Source organism: Hemiscyllium ocellatum, chromosome 28, assembly GCF_020745735.1.
Source record: "Hemiscyllium ocellatum isolate sHemOce1 chromosome 28, sHemOce1.pat.X.cur, whole genome shotgun sequence".
NCBI lineage: Eukaryota > Metazoa > Chordata > Chondrichthyes > Orectolobiformes > Hemiscylliidae > Hemiscyllium > Hemiscyllium ocellatum.
Genome location: NC_083428.1, coordinates 29,844,018 through 29,867,891, shown reverse-complemented (window position 1 = coordinate 29,867,891; position 23,874 = coordinate 29,844,018). Strand labels below are relative to the sequence as shown.

Sequence of the window (23,874 nt, the reverse complement as noted above, 5' to 3'; positions counted from 1 at the left end):
ATGACCATGAATTGCTGATTGTCAGGAAAAGGCATCTGGTTCACTAATGTCCTTTAGAGAAGGAATCTGCCATCCTTACCTGGTCTGGCCTACATGTGACTACAAACCTATAGCAACATGGTTGACTTTTAACTACCCTTTGGACAATTAGGGATGAGCAATAAATGCTGGCCTGGCCAGAGCTGCCCACATCCCTGTGAATGAATTAAAAAAGACGTCCAGGATAATTTCAGACTCATGCTCCAATTTCTGTTGAGTTCACTGGAACTGAAATTGGTGCAGGCCTTTCCTGGATTGGGAAGTGTGTGCTGTGGGAAGAGGCTGTTACAAAACAAATAGGGGATGAAGGGAGGATCAGACTGCCAGTCTCTGTGCTCACACATTGGGCTGGGTACAGGGACGTACCTGCTCTCTCAGGATCCTATACCAAGTTGGGTGGCACAGTGGCTCATGGTTAGCACTGTTGCCTCACAGCACCAGGGTCCCAGGTTTGGTTTCAGCCTCGGGTGACTGTCTGTGTGGAGTTTGCACATTTTCCCTGTGTCTGCGTGAGTTTCCTCCGGGTGCTCCGGTTTCCTCCCATAGTCCAAAAAATGTGGAGGTCAGGTGAATTGGCCACGCTAAATTGCCCACTATGTTAGGTACGTTAGTCAGAGGGAAATGGGTCTGGGAGGGTTGCTCTTCGGAGGGTCGGTGTGGACTGGTTGGGCTAAGGGGCCTGTTTCCACACTGTAGGTAATCTGACTGTCTGGAGAGATGGGGAGAAATCTGAGCCATAAGAAAGGACAGCACTGGCCCTGCAGTGAACGTGAGCTCTGCATTAGCAACCAGTGTCACAGGGCTCAAGCAAATCGCAGTTAGGTTCTGTCGACATCCCAGTCTGCTCCATGTTTATTGGAAGGTTGAGGATTGTTGGGCAAGATGACTTCTGCAGAATCTCTGCTATCATATTGCAGAAAGCAGCAGGAGTACAGACAAAGATCAAGCCAGTTTGTTCACAACTTTGGTGTCACATTGGAGGTCCTGACTTAGTTTTTATGCCAACATCAAGAATGCCAATTTCCACCTCCAACATATGACCCACTTCACTCCTGCCTCAGCTTGGCTAGTGCTGAAAAGCATTATCAACATCTTTGTTAGCTCTAGATGTGACTGTTGTAATGAACTCCCGGCTGGACTCCAACATGAGACAAACTTGAGATTATCTAAAACTTTGCTGCCTGTTTTATCCTGCATGAAGTTGCATTTTCCCATCAGCCCTATGCTCACTTACCTACATTGGCTTCAGTCAAGCATTATCTTGATTTTATGATTCTCATATTTGTTTTCAAATCACACCCTGCCTTCACCTCTCCATATCTCTGTATCCATTGCCTGTCCCATAAACCTCCCAGAGTTTTGCACTTCTGTCAATCCTGAACTCAACACCTGAGATTTTAATTGCTCCACCTCTGGTAACCAGGCCTTCAGTTGCCTCAGGCCCCCAAGTTCCTCCTACATTCATTGCTTCTCTTTTCTCACTTTTCTCCTTTAATACACTCCTTCAAATTTCCCTTCTGTGAACAAACTTCAGACATCTTATTATGTCAAAGATATTATACAAATTGTTGTTGTAGATGCTGCTAGCTGCTTGGAAACGGCCCATTCACAGGCAGACCAATTTATAAAAATAAAACAGAGCTCACCCCCAGATTAAGTCCTGAGTAAAACATAGCTCAGTCAACAACACAGCTCAAGCAAATGGGGCCATTACTGCTAAAGAGAAGGTGCCTGGGTTGCTCCCTCATCATCAGGCAGCCTCTTGCTTTGTAGGTAAGAAACTGTTTAGACTGTGACGCCCAATACAATGATACATCTTGACTTACCGATACAGATGGTTCTGGTTGGATCCAATTTGCTGCCAAGTGAACATTCACAGATGAATGAGCCTGCCATGTTCCTGCAGTAACCATTCACACATGGGCTGGATTCACACTCATTCACATCTGGAAATACAGAGGCGACATTACTCATTACTCGTCCACATCTGAAGATACAGCCATTACAGATAGCATGACCATGCTTACACTTTGTCATCAATGGACCTCCATTGAACACTGATAATAACAGTCTCACCCAGTCTCACCCAGTATTTGTTCAATTCAGCCCAACCTACCCAGTAGGAACAGCTTTATAAACCAGTAGTAGTGTTGTCTGGGGGAAAGGAACCAACTTTTGAAAAGCTGTTACATCTCTTGGATATCTGGTGGAGTGTCCATTTGAAGGGTACAACTGCTTTAATGAAGACAATAGAGCCGTATAAAAATCACCATTTTCCAATCTTCCCTCAGTGGAATGCTCTTCTCAGTATAACTGTGGCAAGAAATTCAACTTCTTTGTGAACAAAGAATATCTGGCAAATTGGCGAAAAGAATACTTCTCAACATTCAGGCCAGGTGATGCGATGTGGAGATTCTCACCTTCACAGGTCTCGGTGTCAGGTTTGAAGATGTAACCTGTGGGGCACGTGCACGTGTAGCTGCCTGGAGTGTTACGACACAGTCCATTGTCACACAGAAGCATGTTGACTGAGCACTCGTCAATATCTGGGGAAAGAAGCATTTATTTGCAATAAGTCATTCTTGAAAACATTAGAAATTGCAGTTTAGACATTGTTCCAGCAATTGTTTAATTGTCCCTTAGCCTGCTTAGGCAGGCAAATTTCAGATGTACTAGATTTACCCCAACCTGCCAATAGCCCTTCACATAATGTCTAGTCATTCATACCTCCCTCATCCATCCATTTATTTTCCATCCTCTGCACCCTTGTTCAGCCTGTCTGCACGCTCCTCCCTATTAATCAAACCATTCTCCTTCTCTCCTGCACACAATGACCTAATATTTCATTGGATGACCCACAAATAGTCCCAGGGACAGGACAAAGAACTGAAATGTGCTTGTCACATCATTGTGTTTTTACAGTAGATGTTCTCATGGAGACTTCTAGCCACTGTCTATTCTTATTAGCAGGCCTTCTGGTTATCATGGGCTGAATGTCATCGCCTCCGCCCAATAAGAATAGCCAGGAATTGCATTCTGTACACAATCTGCCGGAATGTAACCCTAATTCATTCCTCGACAAATAAACTGAAACTCAGGTATTGCACTCAAAAAATGCTTTCCAAATGAGATTAACCAACAGCAAAGCAGCATAAAACAGTGAAATGAATGTTACCTGTACTAACAAGTAACATTCACACCACACAAATGCCAGGCATTGACCATCTTCAAGAGTAGACAATCTAACCCATGCCCCTTGACATATAAGAGTGTTATCATCACTGAATCCCCCACCATCAACATTCTTGGGGTGGACTAGCCACATAAACGATCACTCCCTGACTCCCAAAACCTGTCCGCCATCTACAAGGAACAAGTCAGGAGTGTGTTAGAATACTCCCCACCTCCCTGGATGGGTACAGCTCCAACCATACCCAAGAAGCTCAACACCATCCAAGACAAAGCAATTCGCTTGAATGGTACCACATCCACTCCGTCCATCACTGACACCCAGTAGCAGCAGTGTGTACCATCTACACAATACACTGCAGAAACTCACTAAAGATCCTTAAGCAGCACCTTCCAAAACCCTGCCCACTTCCATCTAGAAGGACAAGGGCAGCAGATACAGAGGAACCTCGATTATCCAGCTTTTGATTATCAAAATTTTAGATTATCCCGCAAGATCGCAAGGTCCCGATGTTTGACTAAACTACATTATCTGGCATTTGATTATCCAGCATTCAATTAACTGAATGAAATACTCCCCACCCATGTCCTTCAGATAATCAAGGTTCCTCTGTACATGGGAACACCGCCACCTTCAAATCCCCCTCCAAACCATCCACCATCCTGACTTGGAAATATATCACCGTTCCTTCACTGTCACTAGGTCAAAATCCTGGAATTCCCTCCCTAAAGGTATTGTGGGTCAACCCACAGCATCTGGACTGCAGCAGTTCAAGAAAGCAGCTCACCACCACCTTCTCAAAGGCAACTAGGGACAGGCAATAAATGCTGGCCCAGCCAATGACACCCATGTCCCATGAGTGAATTAAAACAAAACTATCTCTGCCTTCAAATCATTAAAGGATGGAAATGCTGGTTGGTTTTAGAGACTGTGAATTTTTGTATAAGATTGAATAATCCATCGTGGATCAGGATGCCTCATGCTAATCAATAGAAATAATTTTTGAGCAGATTCTTTCTTCACGTCAGGATAACACAGACTCACACTCACCAACACAATTCTTGCCACTGACGTCAGACTCATAGCCAATATTACAGATACAGCGGTAACTGCCTCGCAGGTTCTCACAGTTCCCATTGGCACAGATATCGGGATCAAGAGCACACTCATTGATATCTGCGAGCAAAAGAAAATACAAACTAACCAATGTTGGACTGACCTCTCTCCACATTTTCAAAAGGTATACTTAAGAACCACATTATTTGTACATCAGTACTTATTGCCCAGCTAACTGGTTCACAATGATCCTGTCAATCAAATTCCTTCCTTATTGTCGCGTACAATAATTAGTTGGTTTGCTGTAAATTTTGTTTCATAACTTGTAATATGTTTTACTGCTTCCAATAAACTAAAGTATGGAGTTAATCAATTGCTGAAGACTGATTGATCTTTCAACAATTATCTATAACATTACAGGGCTAATAGGGGATTAAAGCCTCTATTTCCTCGCCCTGCAATGTAGGAACTATATTCTGTCTGTTTTTTAGTGGAACAATAAATAAGCTGATTTAGTTAGTGGAGTTCTGAAATTATACTACCTATTTATTTATTACAAACAAGTTATAATATTTTGGATCTTTCACACTTTACAGAGAGTTAATGGGAATAGAATTAAGCAGTTTCATATGATGTATGGAAAATAATCCATAGAATCTGTTACAGAAGGCCATTAGTCAATATGTCAACTCAGACAGGATATGCAACATTAGTCTGTCTTTTATTCACTCAGACCCACAAGTAAAATCTGTTTCTGATGAGACTTGTATAAAAGGAAAGTGAAACGTAATGGAATTTAGTTTTCACACACAGTGGAGAGGATCAGTTCAAAGTTTCTCTAGTAAAACAAACTGGTTCTTTTCCCTACCTCGTCCATCAGCTGTGATCCCGATGCCACTGCTGCACAAAGCCTGGAACTCAGCTGTGAAAACAACAGGGAGAATGAAACATAACCGTCACACAGCGCTCAGAATCACAACCATCCACCACAGAACCTAACACAGGGACTGACTTACTGGACAGCATTACCAGCGGGGATTATTGAGAACTCTGGCAATAAAAATCAAGGACCATGATCTCTCCACCAGCCCTCCCTGAAAATGCTTGTCCTAACCAAATCATGAACTACCAGCCAACTTAATAGCACAGAATGCATAATAAGTTCAATAGCTTTGATGTGCTTTGGGTGGTCCTGAGGACCCAGTAGGTGCTCCAGTCACTATAGGGGATAAACAGTAGAACCAAGAAGGTCCAAACCAACAGGATATAATGGAGCAAAAGAGTTCTGATGATAGGTCATTAATATGAAGCATTTAATGTTATTTCTCTTTCCACAGATGCTGCCTGATGAACTGAGTATTTCCAGCTATTAGGAACTTTATTTTATTTATTTTATATTGTTCAATTTTGTGTTCAGAAAGGGAGGTATGACTTAGTTTCATTTTAAAGTATTCTCGTGGGCTGGTACAGAGGAGGCTGGGGAAGTTTGTTTGTTTATCATGAGAATATGTATAGGAAGAGTTTAGGGCTTATGCTCGAAACGTCGAATTCTCTATTCCTGAGATGCTGCCTGGCCTGCTGTGCTTTGACCAGCAACACATTTGCAGCTGTGATCTCCAGCATCTGCAGACCTCATTTTTTACTCGAAGAGTTTAGAGGGATATGGGTCAACTGCTGGCAAACGGGACTAGATTAGATTGGGATTTCTGGTCGGTACCAAGGAGTTAGACTGCAGAGTCTGTTTCTGTGCTGTAGGACTATTTCCTGTATGACTCCACCACATTTTAATGAAGTTTTATATTCTTTGAAGTGGAGATGGGAGAAAAGTTTAATGTGTTAAAAAATGAAAAATAAACTTTGCTGCTGTTAGTTTCACTCAAACAGAGCAGTCAGCAGTCTGTTGGTGTGTGGGTGTACTAGAAAGTGAAGGGTGAAGGGTTAACCTCTACAGAAGCTGTTTGGCAAAAATTGTTAGAAATCAAGTTTAAAGAACACATGTTTTACTCCAAAGGTAAAACACTAGTGAATTTAGTTTGCAGTACAAGTATCTCAGGGAGAGGTACCAGCTTAAGGAAAAAGTACCTACAGCATGAATGAAAAGTCACCAAAAGGAATCTGGTTGCAGCTGTACCAGTCCTATAGCTGAGTGAGAATCCTTAGTGCAAAGGTAATGGATATAACTCTTTGCTGAGGTGTGGGTGTTTGTGAGGAAATTGCTGGGATATAACAGTTTGTGGGAGTTTAAATCTTTTTCTGATGCCTACATGCCTAGTGCATGTTACTTCTTAGTTGTTTAATAACTATTTTATTCCTAGTGTTAAACGTACACAAGGAATTCCCGTGGATTCCTGAGAATGTATTCAATTACTAAGCTGCACAGTTAAAATGAAAGGAAGAACAAAGGTAGGGCCTGTCTATGCAGGTATGGCTCAGACCAGGACTGAACTGTCCATCACTAATATCAGCTGAGATTGTAATCTAGCACATTGTTAAATTTCCCCTCAGTACATATGCATAAAATATTTCACTGAGACAGTTACACTTTACCAAGTTGCAAACAGCTGACTTAAACTATTCAAAGAGCCGACTTTGTCCAATATCAATATTAAAACAATTGCATTTATATGGCAACTTTCACAATGTCAAGCTACACCAAAGTGTTTTGCAGAAATAAAGAAGGTATTAAAGTGTGGATACTGTCATAGTGTGGAAACCACTGCAAATCTGGGTACAGCAAAACCCCATAAAAAGACAAGTGTTAATGGCCAGTTAATCTGTTGTGTTGAATGAGAGGTAAACATTGGCCAGGATTAACAGAACAGGGGTTTAATAACACTGTGAAATTACTTGAAGACTCACTTTGACAGAAGCCAGTCCAGACCTCTGAACAGATAGCTGTTTATTTAACTGCTCAAAGTGAACTTTACTCTTAGGGTCACGTTTGAAACTGCTAAATGGTAATCACCATTCCCCTAGATAGACAGTCTGTGCTAACTAGAAATGGTGACTCCTTTCTCCAGGTCATAATCTGTTATTATTTCATTATCAATTCTTCTGAGTGATTCCATCATGTAATAAATGAAAGAATTTTGACACATATTAATCATTTTACTCCCTTCCTCGTGACCCAGGAAATAATTCAAAATCATATCCATAAGATCATAATAATAGGAGTAAGTGTAGGCAATTCAGATCACTGAAACTGCTTTGCCATTCATTGAGATCATGGCAGATCTGATTGTGGCCTCAACTCCATTTACCTTACCTGTCACCCATTACCCTTGATTCCTTTTATTCTAATTTATTGTTGCAACCTGCTCACAACCTGTCCTTTTGAGAGATCAGCTGAATGGTACTTTTCACACAAGTGGCACAAAGCTATTGGAGCTGTCCTCTCAACTATGTCTCTCTGTGCTCTAGTCAATGGGAGTGACCAGCCAGCAGGAGGAGCTCATGCCCTTCTCTGCGGCTTCTCCCTCAGTTAATCCTGTCTCAGCCGGGTGAAATGGAAATATGCCTGTACTGAATTTCTTCAGAGAATGTAGCTATTCATGAGTCTACGGACTGTTTGGATGTAGCAACAGATCAGTTTTTTTCTGAAAATTGCAGAAGAAAGAATATTATTGTATTGGAAATGTCAGTAAAATATAGATGTAAGGTAAGCTGCCAACTGCTAAGAGGAGGATGTGACACTCAGTTGGAGTTCTGCTCACCCACAGCCCAATATTTATATAATCGCCACATACAGCGAAGAGCACCCTACCTGAAGTCCTGGCTGGGCAGGGCTGGCAGGGCTCTCCAAAGCCATGGTCCGGACTGGCACAACAACACTCTGATTTGGTCACGGCTCCAGAGAAAGGTCGGGTACAGGTGCCCTTTTTGATGGCTCCATAGCAAGTGCTCCGCATATGGGTATCTGAAAGGAATGAAAACACGTCGCTCGTTGGTGTGGAACTGAAGTAGGATCACTTTCTTTACAGTGCTGCCAACATTTCACTACAAAGCAACTGCTTGCATGTGTGTGTGTGTCTATGTGCGTGTGTGCATGTGTGTGCATGTGTGCGTGTGTGTGTGCGTGTGTGTATGTGTGCGTGCACGTGTGTATGCATGTGTGTGTATTTGTGTGTGTGCATGTGTACGTGCATGTGTGTGTGTGCATGCGTGCATGTGTGTGTGCGCGTGTGTGCATCTGTGTGTATACGTGCTTGCGTGCATGTGTGTATGTGTGTGTGCATGTGTGTGTGTGCGCGTGTATGTGTGCGTGTGTATGTGTACGTGTGTGTGTGTGTGTGTGCATGCATGCGTGTGTGAACACTTGGGCAACGGAGTGGATTATCACAAGAGTTTTCAATGAGAGAAGGAAGGTGAATTGGTGGAGATGTTTAGGAGGAAAGTGGCTTCTTTGGATTCATGGATAGACAACTGTTAAAGCTGAGGCAAATGAAGGAGAGAGGCACAAGAAGCCAGAGACAGAGGAGTGGAATTTGAGAGCTGTAGGAGGTTACCAAGATGGGGAAAGCTGAGACCATGGAGGTCTCATACATTTATATTAAAAACCTTCAGTGTAGAAAAATATCACAGGGGGCATAATCATAAATAAACAGGTGGTGAGAAAAGAAATGAGGCCAGATGAATAAACATAAACTAGGTTTTTGAAAATACCTAGGCAATTTGAATCTGGAGAGACAGGAGTGCTTAGGAAGGAATTCAAAAGGTCTCTGAATGGGCAGCTGCTAAAGTGAGTCAAAGTAAGGTGGTGACCCACAAGGGGACAGTCAAAGGGATAGAAGGTTTGAGGAGATGTAAGGCTGAATGAGGTTACAGGGATAGAGAGATGGAGGTCAATTTTCAGTGATAGGAAACAGTTTAGAGATAAGTTAAAGTGCTGATAAACCTCTTCAAAATTCTGAAATAGTAAACAAGTTTGAGTCAACACTTCAAGCTGGGCTGATTATTAAAAGTAGTAAAACAAGCATTTTCGATGGGAGACAGTGTTTGACAGAATGGAGATCCACACACACGTATATCCGTACAGACTAAGGAAAACAGGTGCTACATCCACCTTTAATAGTAATTGCTATAGAGAATCGCCATCCTGGTTAGTTATGAGTTGATGTTACTCACCAACACAGACACGTCCATCCACTCCAATAGCCAGACCTGGAGGGCACTCACACCTGAAGGAACCTTCTGAGTTAATGCAGCGGCCATTCATACAGATACCAGGTGTCTGACATTCGTCAATATCTGGCAATAGGAAAGAAGACCACCAGGTGGCAAAAACGTGATGTAAGTGAATTTGCAAATATTGAAGAGAAGAACAAAGAATCCAATTTGAACCTGTGGCACTTTCTCCGAAATGCCTACTAAGTTTATCCAGCACTGCACTGTGCCAGAGAATAGTAAGGAGTCAGGCTGAACTGAGCTAGGGCAGAGGTGAGAGCAGTCCAACTGTTCTCAGCCACAATGGGGAAAGGAAAAATTCCTGTCAGGAATTATACCCCTGATCATTATCCAGGAATAATGTTCTAAAATCCCCCTGTGAATGTTATTGAGCAGACTAAGCTCAGATGACCTCCAGAGCCCTTCATTTGGCTGACATGTTCTGGCAAGACTGATAAAGAATACCAATCAGGTAAGGTGTCAGATTACCTCAGTTATGGAACTACCTCTATAACTGGGCGAAAGTGAAGAATGCAGAAGCTGGAGATTTGAATCAAGATCAGAGTGGTGCTGGAAAAGCACTGCAGGTCAGGCAGCATTCGAGGAGCAGGAAAATCGACATTTCGGGCAGGAGCCCTTCATCTGAAGCCCTCCAGCACCACTCTAATCTTGACTCTATCTCTTTAACTGTCAGCAGCTTTTGGAGAGGGTAAGTGGGCAAAACACTCTCAGATGTCAATTTTATTCTTGATGTGGAGGTTTCAGTGTTGGACAGGGGTGGACAAAGTTAAAAATCACACAACACCAGGTTATAGTCCAACAGGTTTATTTGGAAGGACAAGCATTTGGAGCACTGCTCCTTCGAGGTAGTCAGTCCATGTGACATTTTATAAATTCCTATTTTGGATATAGAACCAGTCTGACTCAAGAGTTGGGATACAAACAGACTCACACCTATAATGCATTGTCTGAGCTGAGATGTCACCTTTTCTTAATGTTAATAAAACCTTAAGTTATGTCAGAAATAAGTTCTAGGATTTGCATATTAATCAATTGAAACCTGTATCCCCATTCTAAGTGATTTAAGACTTAAAAGCAATCCAGGTTTGGTCAATGCATTGCATCAGTTTTCTGACACTTTGATCTTTTACTATAAATTCTGTGTTCTATGATCCTGCCTCCTTAGCTACCTGACAAAGGAGCAGCACTCCCAAAGCATATACTTCTGAATAAACCTGTTGGACCTTAACCTGGTGTTGTGTGATTTTTAACTTTATTTTTATTCTGGCCTTCTAACTTTAGCCATACAACAAAGTATGTAAGTAGAACAAAGTTGTTTGGGTGGTTTTGAACTCATCCCACAATATCAATTAATCAGCTGCAATATTAAACAACAGCCTGACCATTATAGAGCACCAAGGGCCCATTTCTGAAGGAATCAGAGCTTCCTACTGCCTCAACTAGAGATTAATGTGGGCAGGAAGTGGAAAATAACTGAAGAAAAATGAGATAGTTTGTACTCTTGAATATAATACCACTGTATCTGTTGTAACATCTGTCCTTCTAACCAGCTCCATCAAAAATTCATCAATAGTCATTCATCACATTGCTGTTTACTGATCTTGCTGAGCACAAACTGTTTTGGCATCTGTTTACAGATTTGTAGTCACAACACTTCAAAATAACTGATGTATGCTAGACACCTATAAGCATTCCTGAATATACAACAAGTCAGTGTAAATACTCAGGCAATGGGTAGGGTTTTTCTGTGGTGTCTGGGTATTTTTATTAGAGTAATTGGAAACTGATCCGTCTTCATACAGTAACTTCCAATTAATAGATCTATATCAATACAGTATTATGGATTAGCGGATCCTTAATCACATAGTAATATCCTTTAGCTCATCCTTACCCACACAGTAACGGCCATTAGGTGCTAGGACAAAGCCATTTTTGCAGATACACTTGAAGCTGCCATCCTCGTTGATGCACATTCCATTCAGGCACATGTTGGTGGTAGCACATTCATCATGATCTAGGGGTGAGATTCACGTTTGTGAGTCTTAACAATTAACTTTAGAAAATTCAAAGGCAACATATGGGTTTTAGAAGCTCGAATATTTCCGGAAACATGGAAGGTGAGAATTGCATGAGTTGAAATATTTTAACTCAAGATTCCTCAGGACCTCATAAGTCAAAAGCTACAGATTGGAAAGGGAATTTCTAGTTTCAGAAGAATGACGAAGAAGTGCTCAAAGCCACACTGACCACTGTAACGTTGTAATATACAGTAGTAATGATTCTCTCCAGGCCATTCCTCTAGTAGCCTAATTATTCTATCAACACTTATATGTCCAGTGCCCAAACTGTTCCCCTCATGAATTTGCAATTCATGGGTACAGTAACTATCCCATTCTCCGAGAAGCTTAAGAATTCCATCAAAGGCCATTCCTTCAGATCGCAACTTTCAAAGTTAAATGGCATCTCAAAATTTCCTAATGTCCGATTCGATTCCATACTTTGAGATGTATACTATTTTGGTTTAACAGTAAAATGTCGGGTTTAACATGACAGTAATATACAGGATTTGAAAGGAGAGTAATGTACTGGGTTTGAAATAATATTCATGTACTGAGTTTAAAATGGCAGTAATATACTGTGTTTGATAATGCAATAATTAATGAACTAGATTTCAAAGGGCAGTAATATGTTGGGTTTGAAATGGCAGTACTGTACTGGGTTTGACAATGCAATAATTAATATACTAAATTTGAAATGACAGTAATGTACAGGGTTTGAAATCATAGCAGTACACTGGGTTTGACAATACAATAACTAAAATACAAATTTGAAAGGACAGTAATATGCTCAGTTTTACAATGCAATAATGATTATATTGGATTTGAAAGGACAGTAATATACGAGATTTGAAATGACAGTAATATACAGGTTTGAAATGATAATCATGCACTGGGTTTGACAAGACAATAACTAAAATACTGCATTTGAAAGGACAGTAATATGCTGGGTTTTACAATGCAATAATTAATATATTGGATTGAAGGGGCAGTAATATGCTCGGTTTGAAATGCCAGTAATATTCTGGGTTTGACAAAACAATAATTAATATACAGGATTGAAATGACTGCATAGAGTCATAGATATGTAGAGCATGGAAACAGACCCTTCGGTCCAACTCCTCCATGCCAACCAGATATCCCAATCCAATCTATGTCCCACTTGCCAGCACTTGGCCCACATCCCTCCAGACCCTTCCTATTCATATTCCCATCCAGATGCCTTTTAAATGTTGCAATTGTACCAGCCTCCACCACTTCCTCTGCAGCTCATTCCATACACACACCACCCTCTGCATGAATAAGTTGCCCCTTGGGTCCCTTTTATATCTTTCTTTTCTGATCCTAAACCTATGCCTTTTAGTTCTGGACTCCCCCACCCCAGGGTAAAGATCTTGTCTATATATCCTATCCATGCCCCTCATGATTTTATAAACTCTATAGATGGCATTATATAGGTGGTACGGTGGCTCAGTGATTAGCACTGTTGCCTCACAGCACCAGGGACTCAGGTTCAATTCCAACCTCAGCCAACTGTCTGTGTAGAGTTTGCACATTCTCCTATATCTGTGCAGGTTTCCTCTGGGTGCTCCGGTTTCCTCCCATAGTCCAAAGATGTGCAGGTTAGGTTAATTGGCCATTCGAAATTGCCCATAGTGTTCAGGGATGTGCAGGTTAGGGGTAAATATAGGTTAGTAGAATTGGTTTTGGTGGGTTATTCTTCGGAGGGTTGGTGTGGACTTGATCGATTGAAGGACCTGTTTCCACACTGTGGGGATTCTATGAATTCTACCCCTCAGCCTCCGACACTCCAGGGAAAACAGCCCCAGCCTGTTTAGCCTCTCCCTGTAGCTCAAATCCTCCAACCGTGGCAACATCTTTGCAAATCATTCCTGAACCCTTTCAAGTTTCACACCATCTCTCTGATAGGAAGGAGACCAGAATTGCACTCAATATTTCAACAATGGCCTAACCAATGTCCTGTACAGCTGCAACATGTACTCAATACTCTGACCAATAAAGGAAACCATACCAAACGCCTTCTTCACTATCCTATCTACCTGTGACTCCACTTTCAGGGAGCTATGAACCTACACTCCAAGGTCTCTTTGTTCAGCAACACTCCTCAGAACCTTACCATTAAGTGTATAAGTCCTGCTAAGATTTGTTTTCCCAAAATGCAGCACCTCACATTTATCTAAATTAAACTCCATCTGCCACTTCTCAACTCATTGGCCCATCTGATCAAGATCCCATTGTAATTTGAGGTAACCTTCTTTGCTGTCCACTACACCTCCAATTTTGGTGTCATCTGCAAACTTACTAACTATACCTCCTATGTTCACATCCAAATCATTTATATAAACGATGAAAAATAATGGACCCAGCACCAATCCTCCACTGGTCACAGGCCTCCAGTCTGAAAAGCAACCCTCCACCACAACCCTCTGTCTTCCACCGTTGAGCCCGTTCTGTATCCAAATGGCTAGTTCTTTTTGTATTCCACGAGATCTAACCTTGCTAATCAGTCTCCCATGGGGAACCTTTTCAAACATCTTACTGAAGTCCATATAGATCACGTCCATCGCTCTGCCTCATCAATCCTCTTTGTTACTTCTCAAAAAACTCAATCAAGTTTGTGAGACATGATTTCCCATGCACAAAACCATGTTGGCTATCCCTAATCAGTCCTAACCTCTCCAAATACACGTAAATCCTGTCCCTCAGGATTCCGTCCAACAACTTGCCCACCACCAATGTCAGGCCCACCAGTCTGTAGTTCCCTGGCTTGTCCTTACCAACTTTCCTAAACAGTGGTACCATGCCACCTCACCTGTGACTATCGATGATACAAATATCTCAGTGAGAGGCTGAGCAATCACTTCCCTAGCTTCCCACAGAGTTCTAGGGTACACCTGATCAGGTCCTGGGGATTTATCCACTTTTATGCATTTCAAGACATCCAGCACCTCCTCCTGTGTTATATGGACATTTTTCAAGATGTCACCATCTATTTCCCTACAGTCTATATCTTCCATGTCCTTTTCCACAGTAAATACTGATGCAAAATACTCGTTTAATATATGCCCCATCTCCTGCGGCTCCACACAAAGGCCACCTTGCTGATCTTTGAGGGTCCCTATTCTCTCCCTCGTTACCCTTTTGTCCTTAATGTATTTGTAAAAACTCTTTGGATTCTCCTTAATTCTATTTGCCAAAGCTATCTCATGTCCCCTTTTTGCCTGGTTTCCCTCTTAAGTATACTCCCACTGCCTTTTATACTCTTCTAAGGATTCACTCGATCTCTCCTGTCTGTGCCTTACATATGCTTCTTTCTTTTTCTAAACCAAACCCTCAATTTCTTTGGTCATCCAACATTCCCTACACCTACCAACCTTTCCTGACAGGAATATACTTTCTCTGGACTTTCGTTATTTCATTTCTGTAGGCTTCCCATTTTCCAGCCATCCCTTTACCTGTGAACATCTGCCCCCCAATCAGCTTTTGAAAGTTCTTGCTTAATATCATCAAAATTAGCTTTCCTCTAATTTAGAACTTCAACTTTTACATCTGGTCTATTCTTTTCCATCACTATTTTAAAACTAATAAAATTATGGTCATTGGCGCCAAAGTGCTCCCCCACTGACACCTCAGTCACCTGCCCTGCCTTATTTCCCAAGAGTAGGTCAAGTTTTGCACCTTCTCTAGTAGGTACATCCACATACTGAATCAGAAAATTTTCTTGTCCACACTTAACAAATTCCTCTCCATCTAAAACTCTGAATGCTATGGCAGTCCCAGTCTATGTTTGGAAAGTTAAAATCCTCAATCATAACCCTATTATTAGATAGCTGAGATCTCCTTTCAAATTTGTTTCTCAATTTCCCCCTGACTATTAGGGGTCTATAATACAATCCCAATAAGGTGATCATTCCTTTCTTATTTCTCGGTTCCACACAAATAACCTCCCTGGGTGTATTTTCGGGAGTATCCTCCCTCAGCACAGCTGTAATGCTATCCCTTATCAAAAATACCACTCCCCCTCCTCTCTTGCCTCCCTTTCTATCCTTCCTGTAGCATTTGTATCATGGAACATTAAGCTGCCAGTCCTGTCCATCCCTGAGTCACATTTCTGTAGTTGCTATGATATTTCTAACATGCCCTGAATTCATCTGCCTTCCCTGTTAAGCCTCTTGCATTGAAGTAAATGCAGTTTAATTTATCAGTCCTATGTTGTTCTCTGATTTGTCCCTGCCTGCCCTGACTGTTTTACTCGCTTCTTTTATCAACTGTACCTGTCTCAGATTAATCTCTTTCCTCACTATCTCCCTGGGTCCCAAACTCCACCTGACTAGTTTAAATCTTCCCAAGCAGCTCTAGCAAATTTCCCTGCCAGTATATTGGTCCCCTTCCAATTCAGGTGCAATCTATCCTTCTTGCACAGGTCACTTCTACCCCAGAAGAAATTCCAATGATCCAAAAATGTGAACCCTTCTCCCATGCACCAGCTCCTCACCATGCATTAATCTGCTCTATCTTCATATTCCTACCCTCACTAGCTCATAGCAAGGGGAGTAATCTAGATATTACTATTCTCGAGGACCTCCTTTTTAAATTCCTGCCTAATTTTCTATATTCTCCCTTCAGAATCTCATCCTTTTTCCTTCCTACATCATTGGTTCCAACGTGTACAATGACCTCCTGCTGGTCCCTCTCCCCCTTGAGAACATTCTGCACCCTCTCTGAGACATCTTTGATCCTGGCACCAGGGAGGCAACACACCATTCTGATTTTCACTGCTGCCCGCAGAAACATCTGTCTGTGCCTCTGACTACAGAGTCCCCTATCACAGTCAATCACTTGGAACCTGACATGCCCCTCATTACATTAGAACCTATCTTGATACCAGAAATGCTGTTTGTGCTAAATTCCCCTGAGAATCCATCACCCCCTACACTTACCCAAACAGCATGCTTGTTTGAGATGGGGCTAGCCGCAGGAGACTCCTGCACTACCTGCCTACCTCTTCTACCTTTCCTGGAGTTAACCCATCTATGTGACAGTGTCTGTGGTTTTTCTCCTTTCCTGTAACTGCTATCCATCACATCTCCTCGCTCTTATAAATTTCTCATTGCCCCTAAATGTCACTCCAACCAATCTATTCGATCTGATAGGATTTGCAACCAAAGATATTTATTGCAGATATAATCCCCAGTAACATGTCAACTCTCTCTAAACTCCCACATCCGACAAGAAGAGCATATCACTCTACTAATGGCCATTTTTGCTTCTTCACAATCTATAGACCCCGAAAAAAGCACCGTCTTATTGCTCTACAAAACACTGCTCTCGTCAAACTTAATACTTATGGCTTATACTTTTAAAATTTAATCAAGAGACAGACCTCAATAAAACATATAATTAAAAAGAACCTACTCTACTCCCTTTGTCGATTTATAGCAAGGCTACACTTAAAATTATGCAATTATCTGCTTCTGTGCTGTGACTTCTCCTAAACAGGTTCCTCCAAGATCAGTTGTGAATTTCTCTGTTTGTTAAGTTTTCCCAGACGCACTTCGATGTCCAGCAATACATGAATTCAAACAGTAAAGGCAGTAACTGCGCACATTCACTGCTGTGTCAATTTTCTTTCTCTCTCCCTCTCCCCTTCACTGACCATGTGCTGTCTACTGTCTATCCTTCTTCCTTTTAAAAGTGTCATTGTTTTGACTTTTTTCTCCAAAGTTTCAAAACAGCATATAAAATGTTAGCTCCTGGAACATGAGGCAATCACCTCCAACACCTAAAGTACCTCAAAAAAGGAGCAACTCTCACAGCCACAAATTTCTCCCATCCTCCATCTTGGATTACCCAAGTTTACTGATTTTGAAATGACAGTAATGTACTGGGTTTAGAAGGGCAGTAAGATACTGAGGTCGAAATGGCACTGACACTGAGTTTAACATGCAGGTTCCAGACATCATTTTTATTTTCCACAGAGTTCTCAGGCTGACATCGGTCCTTGGCCTGCTGCATTACACCAATAAAACACAAAGCATACTTCAGAAACAACATTTTTTCTTTCTACAAGTTACTTTACAGCATTTTGGAGTCAACACAGAGTTCAACAATTTTAGATGGGAACCTCATTTGGCTTTCGTTTCTTGCAAATTTTGCTTTTTCTCTTTTGTTTTCTCTTATTTTTGATCATCTCGTTTCCATTGTTTCTTTAGTTGCCAATCATTATCATTTAGTTCTGTAAGATTAGCTCATTCCATTTTTCCTGTTTTCCACCCTATTACAGAACTTCCTTTTGTCCCACTCCCACCTTTCCTCAAAATCCATTACATCCCCAGCTCTTCCCAGTTCTGATGAAAGACCACTGACCTGAAGTGTTAACTCTATTTCTCTCTCCACAGATGTTATCTGATGTCCCTGCTGAGTTTTCCACCATTATCTGTTTTGATTACTAGTCTAATCTTAATTCCTGTTGTGAGTATCAAGGAGGTTGTGATAACCCCTATAACGCCAACAGAGAATTGCTTATTGACCTCTCTACGGAGGTCATTAAGTACATGTTCCTTTGGTGCCAGGCAATGGCTTGTTAAGCTGGAACTCATTGCATAAACCCTTTATAAAGCAGATCCAGGGAGGGGTCAGCAGAACTGTTTATCACATCTTAGATTAGTCTACATATGCCATGAGTATTGGCTCTATTTTGGTGTTCAACAATAAATGATGTTACTTCCCAGTCAGACTCCCTGAGTTATTACAGAGATATTCACCTGTTTGGCTTGTGCATATAATTTGTAACTAAAGGTGTTTGAAATTGGCTCCCATTGTTTGTAGACTGATAAGTGTGGGTAAAGCATACTTACCAATGCAGTTCTTTCCATTGGGGGTGAGCTCAAAGCCAGCATTGCAGATACACTGGAAGCTTCCATCAGTGTTAACGCATCGGCCGTTCCTGCATAAGACACCGTTCTGGATACACTCATCGATATCTAGAGAGTGTAAAAGAAGCGGATTATTGGGATGTTAGCCAACCAGCCACCAACTACACACTTGACCAACTTGCGTTGATGTTCCAGACATTGCGCTGCTCCTGCCATTTGGTCTGGCCCAAGACGGGAAGGAACCATATTCCTGAAGAAAAGTTCACTGTTGGCCCTGCTGTACCAGAGGTCTGCTTCTGATGGAAATTACATAATCAGAGAGAGATTTGTAAAGGATCATATCATCATAGACAGGTCTTTAAGCGACTGATTTGGCATACACTGGATTCCAGGCAAAACAAGAGAAGCCTTCCCAGCATCCAGAGGTATTGCTCAGGGATGGTTGTTCACTTAAGTCGAGGTGTGGACAGGTTCAACTTTCAAGCTGCTAATAAAAGCCATTTGTGCTGCTTTGCGTGTATCACCTCTAGTTTGAAGATAAAACCAATAGACAAATGCAACTGCGATGCAAGACCTATGGTAACATTACCACATGGTTAACCCAAATGGCACTCTGAGAGTAACCTTGTCTATGTTGATCTCTTTGATTATCAGGTTCACATGTTATCTGAAAATTCACATAGGAGGATGCTCAATAGAATATTGACCCTCATTTCAATGCAGACACACTTCAAGTTCAGCATAATTTCAATCAGAACAAAACCGATTGCCTTTATAGCATGAGATGGCAGTGCTGGTTAGTTTTGACATTGATTCTGGTAACTCTCTGATGGCAACAATGAAATATGAACCATCACCACCAAGTCTTCTCTCTTGCCTCCAGTTACTGGGTTTGGGTCCAGTCCAGACAGATGCTGCAATCTCTTGCCAACATCCGTTTAGATTTCTAAGTAGAATAGAGAAGGCCAAAGTGACCTCTCAGTGGGCAGTAATCTAAACAGCCCAAACCACAGCAGTTAGAGATTCAAAGTGAAAGAACGTTTGTTTCAGTTTGCTGCATCTGGTGTTTTGATGTATTGGTTCCATTCTCACGTCTCTTTCTGAAGCAATGGGGACAAAGGCTTTGTGCAATCACTGGGCTCAAGCCCAGGACAGTTACAGCACCACCCACACAATCTGTACCCTCTCAAATTACCCACATGCTGCTAATGTCCACATGTTGTTTTTCATGGAACTTCTGAGTCTCATCCCAGCAGCCACTTCCCACCCGTCCCGGGCAGTAAATGAAATTGGCAACATTTCAAATCAGGAATCGCCTCGCCCGGTTTCTGTAGAAACGGGTGAATTTCAAACGTATCCAGTCTCCCACCCACATAATATCCGCCTTGAGTTAAAATCATGGCCAAAATGTTTCTCAGGTTTTGCAAATCTCCAATTTCTTTCACTTAACCATTGGCACGGCACGGTGGCACAGTGGTTAGCACTGCTGCCTCACAGCGCCGGAGACCCGTGTTCAATTTCTGACTCAGGTGACTGACTGTGTGGAGTTTGCACATTCTCCCCGTGTCTGCGTGGGTTTCCTCCGGGTGCTCCGGTTTCCTCCCACAGTCCAAAGATGTGCAGGTTAGGTGATTGGCCAGGATAAATTGCCCGTAGTGTTAGGTAAAAGGGTAAATGTAGGGGTATGGGTGGGTTGTGCTTCGGCGGGTTGGTGTGGACTTGTTGGGCCGAAGGGCCTGTTTCCACACTGTAAGTAATCTAATCTATTCAAGGCATTGTGTTTTCAGCTGTCTAGGCCCTGAAGTCTGGAGTAGGTGCTGCAACATTTGATGACTTCGCTATCTCTCCTTAAACTACTCCTAAAAACTGTCTCTTAACCAATCTTATTCTACCACGCCCCCCCACCCACCCTCCCCCAACCCTAACATCTTCTTTTGTGGCTATTGTCCACTTTTCTTCTCTTAGTGAGGCATCTTGGGACAGTTTACTACTTAAAGGTGCTAAATAATTTCAAGTACTCATTGTTACGTGGAAGACAGAAGGAAAGGATACACTTGATTTGTGCCGCATTTGTTGAGGTAGAGATGCAATGCTTTTACAAGAAACTACATTAATATTCAGATAATAATGAGATGAACATGGCAGCTGAGAGTTTTGAGATTGAACAGAATGCATTAACTCTTTAAATAACAAACAGAGTTTGGAAAAAGAGAAGGTTATGAGCTCTGACTTCCTTGTATGAACTCACCAATACAAGCTTGCTTGGTGGCAGTACTCTGGAAACCATCATGACACTTGCAATGATAGGCACCAGGGGTGTTAATGCAGTCCCCATTCACACAAGGACTGCTGGAACATTCATCAACATCTGAGTAAAAGTAAACAGAAAACAATAATATGTTAAAATTAATTCTCTTACTGAATTGAGGGAATGCAGTAGCATAGGAAATCTTGGCTCTCTAATTACTGAGACTGACTACTCACTAATTGGGACATGTTTCAGTAAAATGACGGCCATGAATGATTAGAGAGTTTGTGTGCGAACCCTGCAGAGCTGGAGCCTCATGTTGTGGAGACATTTGTTGCTGTGGTCACTCAAAAATTTATAACCAACCCTTAGCCATGTTGTATTTAATCGGATAATTGCAAAGGAGCTCAAGGCTCCCATTTCCTGACATCCTATAGTGGCCTGGGTTCTGTGGATACCTCATGTCCGGAGCATCTTAACATTTATTCTGAAATAAACCCATGGCTGTTCACAATTCAGCTTTACACAGTCACACTCCAAATCATATATCCATCCATAGACTGTCTTCTTAATTCAGAAGTTTTGAAATTAAATTGCAATCCAGCAGATAAAGAGAGAATTTGCCAGTTAATTATTAGTAAGTACAAACCTTCTGTTGCTCTTATTACAGGCATTGTGACAGACATTGAAAGAAATAAAGAAAAGGAGATAGGCATTTTCCTCATCATCCCACTCCTCCCGAAGTTCATGCACTCTATAATCTATCAAAGCCTACCTCAACCATTACATTTCCTGGCACGGCCCATGTATACTTTATTATGCACTCTATTTCAGCTGATTAATTTCCTCTCACAACTCATTTACTCTCTACTCTATCATAGACTCTACTTCATCCACCAAATCTCATCTGTCAGATCATGGACATCACCTTCCAATCACGTGCACACTTTACTGTCTCACAATCCAGTTATGACTCATTCATTTAATCCCCTTCCACAGACAGTGCATAAAGTAACTTATCATGAATTCTCTCTGAACTATACTTACTATTCAAATTCCAGAAGGAAGCTAGCTTACCATTGATTTTAACAGCCTGGTCAAGATTCAACTGATTTGTTGGGCCGGGAGGGGTGGTGGGTGGTGGTGGGGAAATAGAACTGAGGAGTATGAGGTGGAGAAGGAAATTACACTCAGTTGCACAATCCAACTTCGCAGACTCAATTTCCAGTGGGGAGAGATTTACAGAAAAACTCCCTGTTTGCCAAAGAAATCAATGTTCAGCTTTTCTGGCTGCTAGTGACCAATTGTGGACTGAGGGCTGGAAGGCACAGGATTTTGGAGTGAAAGATCAATTCCATAATTGGCAGCCTTGTGTAGGTGACACAACTTCCAAAATTGCACTCAACGCACACCACCCTGCACCCCACACCTCAAATATATTACCGATCCATGCACCTAACACAATACTCCCAATATACACTGTATTCCCACATACAAAATTATACTCGACGCACACTACCCCGCGCCCCACATCTCAGATATATTACAGATCCAAGCACAGAACACAATGCTCTCAATAGACACTGTATTCCCATACACGTACTACAACCTACAGACATCTTGCTGTCTTCAGTCGTACAGAAATCGTTATGCTGTAAATTCGCAACTGTCTTTCAGACTAAGCCCCACCTCATTCCAATCAGGATACTTAACTCAGTTTTTTTTGAAGGATTACCTTTGGCTCCATACTGAGTTTGCTTTAATGCATTCAGACATGAAAATTTGGTTTGAGCCTATTTAAAGAGTCTTTCCTTTGATATACAGTCACATCCATTTTATACATTATTTTCTGCCAATTGTGGGTTTCATCTTTCATGCTGCATCTTATTGATGAGATACAGCCACTGTCTGGGAGCAGGGCTGTTCATAGAGTCATAAAGATGTACAGCATGAAAACAGACCCTTTGGTCCAACCCATCCATGCCAATCAGATATCCCAACCCAATCTAGACCCACCTGCCAGCACCCGGCCCATATCCCTCCAAATCCTTCCTATTCATATATCTATGAGTAAAAAGTGAGGTCTGCAGATGCTGGAGATCAGAACTGAAAATGTGTTGCTGATTAAAGCACAGCAGGTTAGGCAGCATCCAAGGAACAGGAAATTCAACGTTTCGGGCCAGAGCCCTTCCTGATGAAGGGCTCTGGCCCGAAACGTTGAATTTCCTGTTCCTTGGATGCTGCCTAACCTGCTGTGCTTTAACCAGCAACACATTTTCAGCTATTCATATATCTATCCAAATGCCTCTTAAATGCTGCAATTGTACCAGCCTCCACCACATCCTCTGGCAGCTCATTCCATACCTGTACCACCCTCTGTGTGAAAATGTTGCCCCTTAGGTCTCTTTTATATCTTTCCCCTCTCACCCTAAACCTATGTCCTCTAGTTCTGGACTCCCCCACCCCAGGGAAAATACTTTGCCTATTTACCCTATTCATGCCCCTTATAATTTTGTAAATCTCTATAAGGTCACCCCTCAGCCTCCGACGCTCCAGGGAAAACAGCCCCAGCCTGTTCAGCCTCTCCCCAAAGCTCAAATCCTCCAACCCTGGCAACATCCTTGTAAATCTTTTCTGAACCTTTTCAAGTTTCACAACATCTTTCTGATAGGAAGGAGACCAGAATTGCACGCAACATTCCAGCAGTGGCCTAACCAATTTCCTGTACATCCTTTTTTCTGTTACTTCTACCAAAATAGATGACTTCACATTTATTAACGTTGTATTCCATCTGCCAGACTTTTGCCCACTCACTCAATATATCAATGTTCCTCTGCAAAGTATCACAGTCCTCTGCACACTTCGCTTTGCCACTCATCTTAGTGTCAGCTGTAAACGTTAACACACTACATGGGGTCCCCAACTCCAAATCATCTACATAAATTGTGAATAATTGTGATCCCAACACTGATCCCTGAGGCACACCACTAGTTAATGATTAGGCGAAAGTGAGGACTGCAGATGCTGGAGATAAGTGTCAAGATTAAAGTGGCGCTGGAACAGCACAGCAGGTCAGGCAGCATCTGAGGAGCAGGGAAATCGACCTTTTGGGCAAAGGCCCTTCATCAGGAATCAGTTACTGATTGCCAACCACAATAGCGCTCATTCATCCCCACGCTTTCTGTTTGTCAACTAATCCTCCAT

At 42.0% G+C, this 23,874-nt stretch overlaps 1 protein-coding gene across 1 annotated transcript in view; it reads right to left on the bottom strand.

The window, feature by feature from the left end:
• The window catches only part of fbn2b (fibrillin 2b), a 374,963-nt gene that overhangs the window by 104,303 nt on the left and 246,786 nt on the right, over window positions 1-23,874 (bottom strand). The window contains exons 12-20 of the mRNA XM_060846046.1: window positions 20,671-20,790; window positions 18,405-18,530; window positions 11,361-11,483; window positions 9,410-9,532; window positions 8,049-8,201; window positions 5,154-5,207; window positions 4,280-4,405; window positions 2,460-2,585; window positions 1,866-1,985 (exon numbers count right to left, since the gene is read on the bottom strand). Coding sequence (XP_060702029.1) covers window positions 1,866-1,985; window positions 2,460-2,585; window positions 4,280-4,405; window positions 5,154-5,207; window positions 8,049-8,201; window positions 9,410-9,532; window positions 11,361-11,483; window positions 18,405-18,530; window positions 20,671-20,790 — 1,071 coding nt within the window. The remainder of the gene's footprint in view (window positions 1-1,865; window positions 1,986-2,459; window positions 2,586-4,279; window positions 4,406-5,153; window positions 5,208-8,048; window positions 8,202-9,409; window positions 9,533-11,360; window positions 11,484-18,404; window positions 18,531-20,670; window positions 20,791-23,874) is intronic.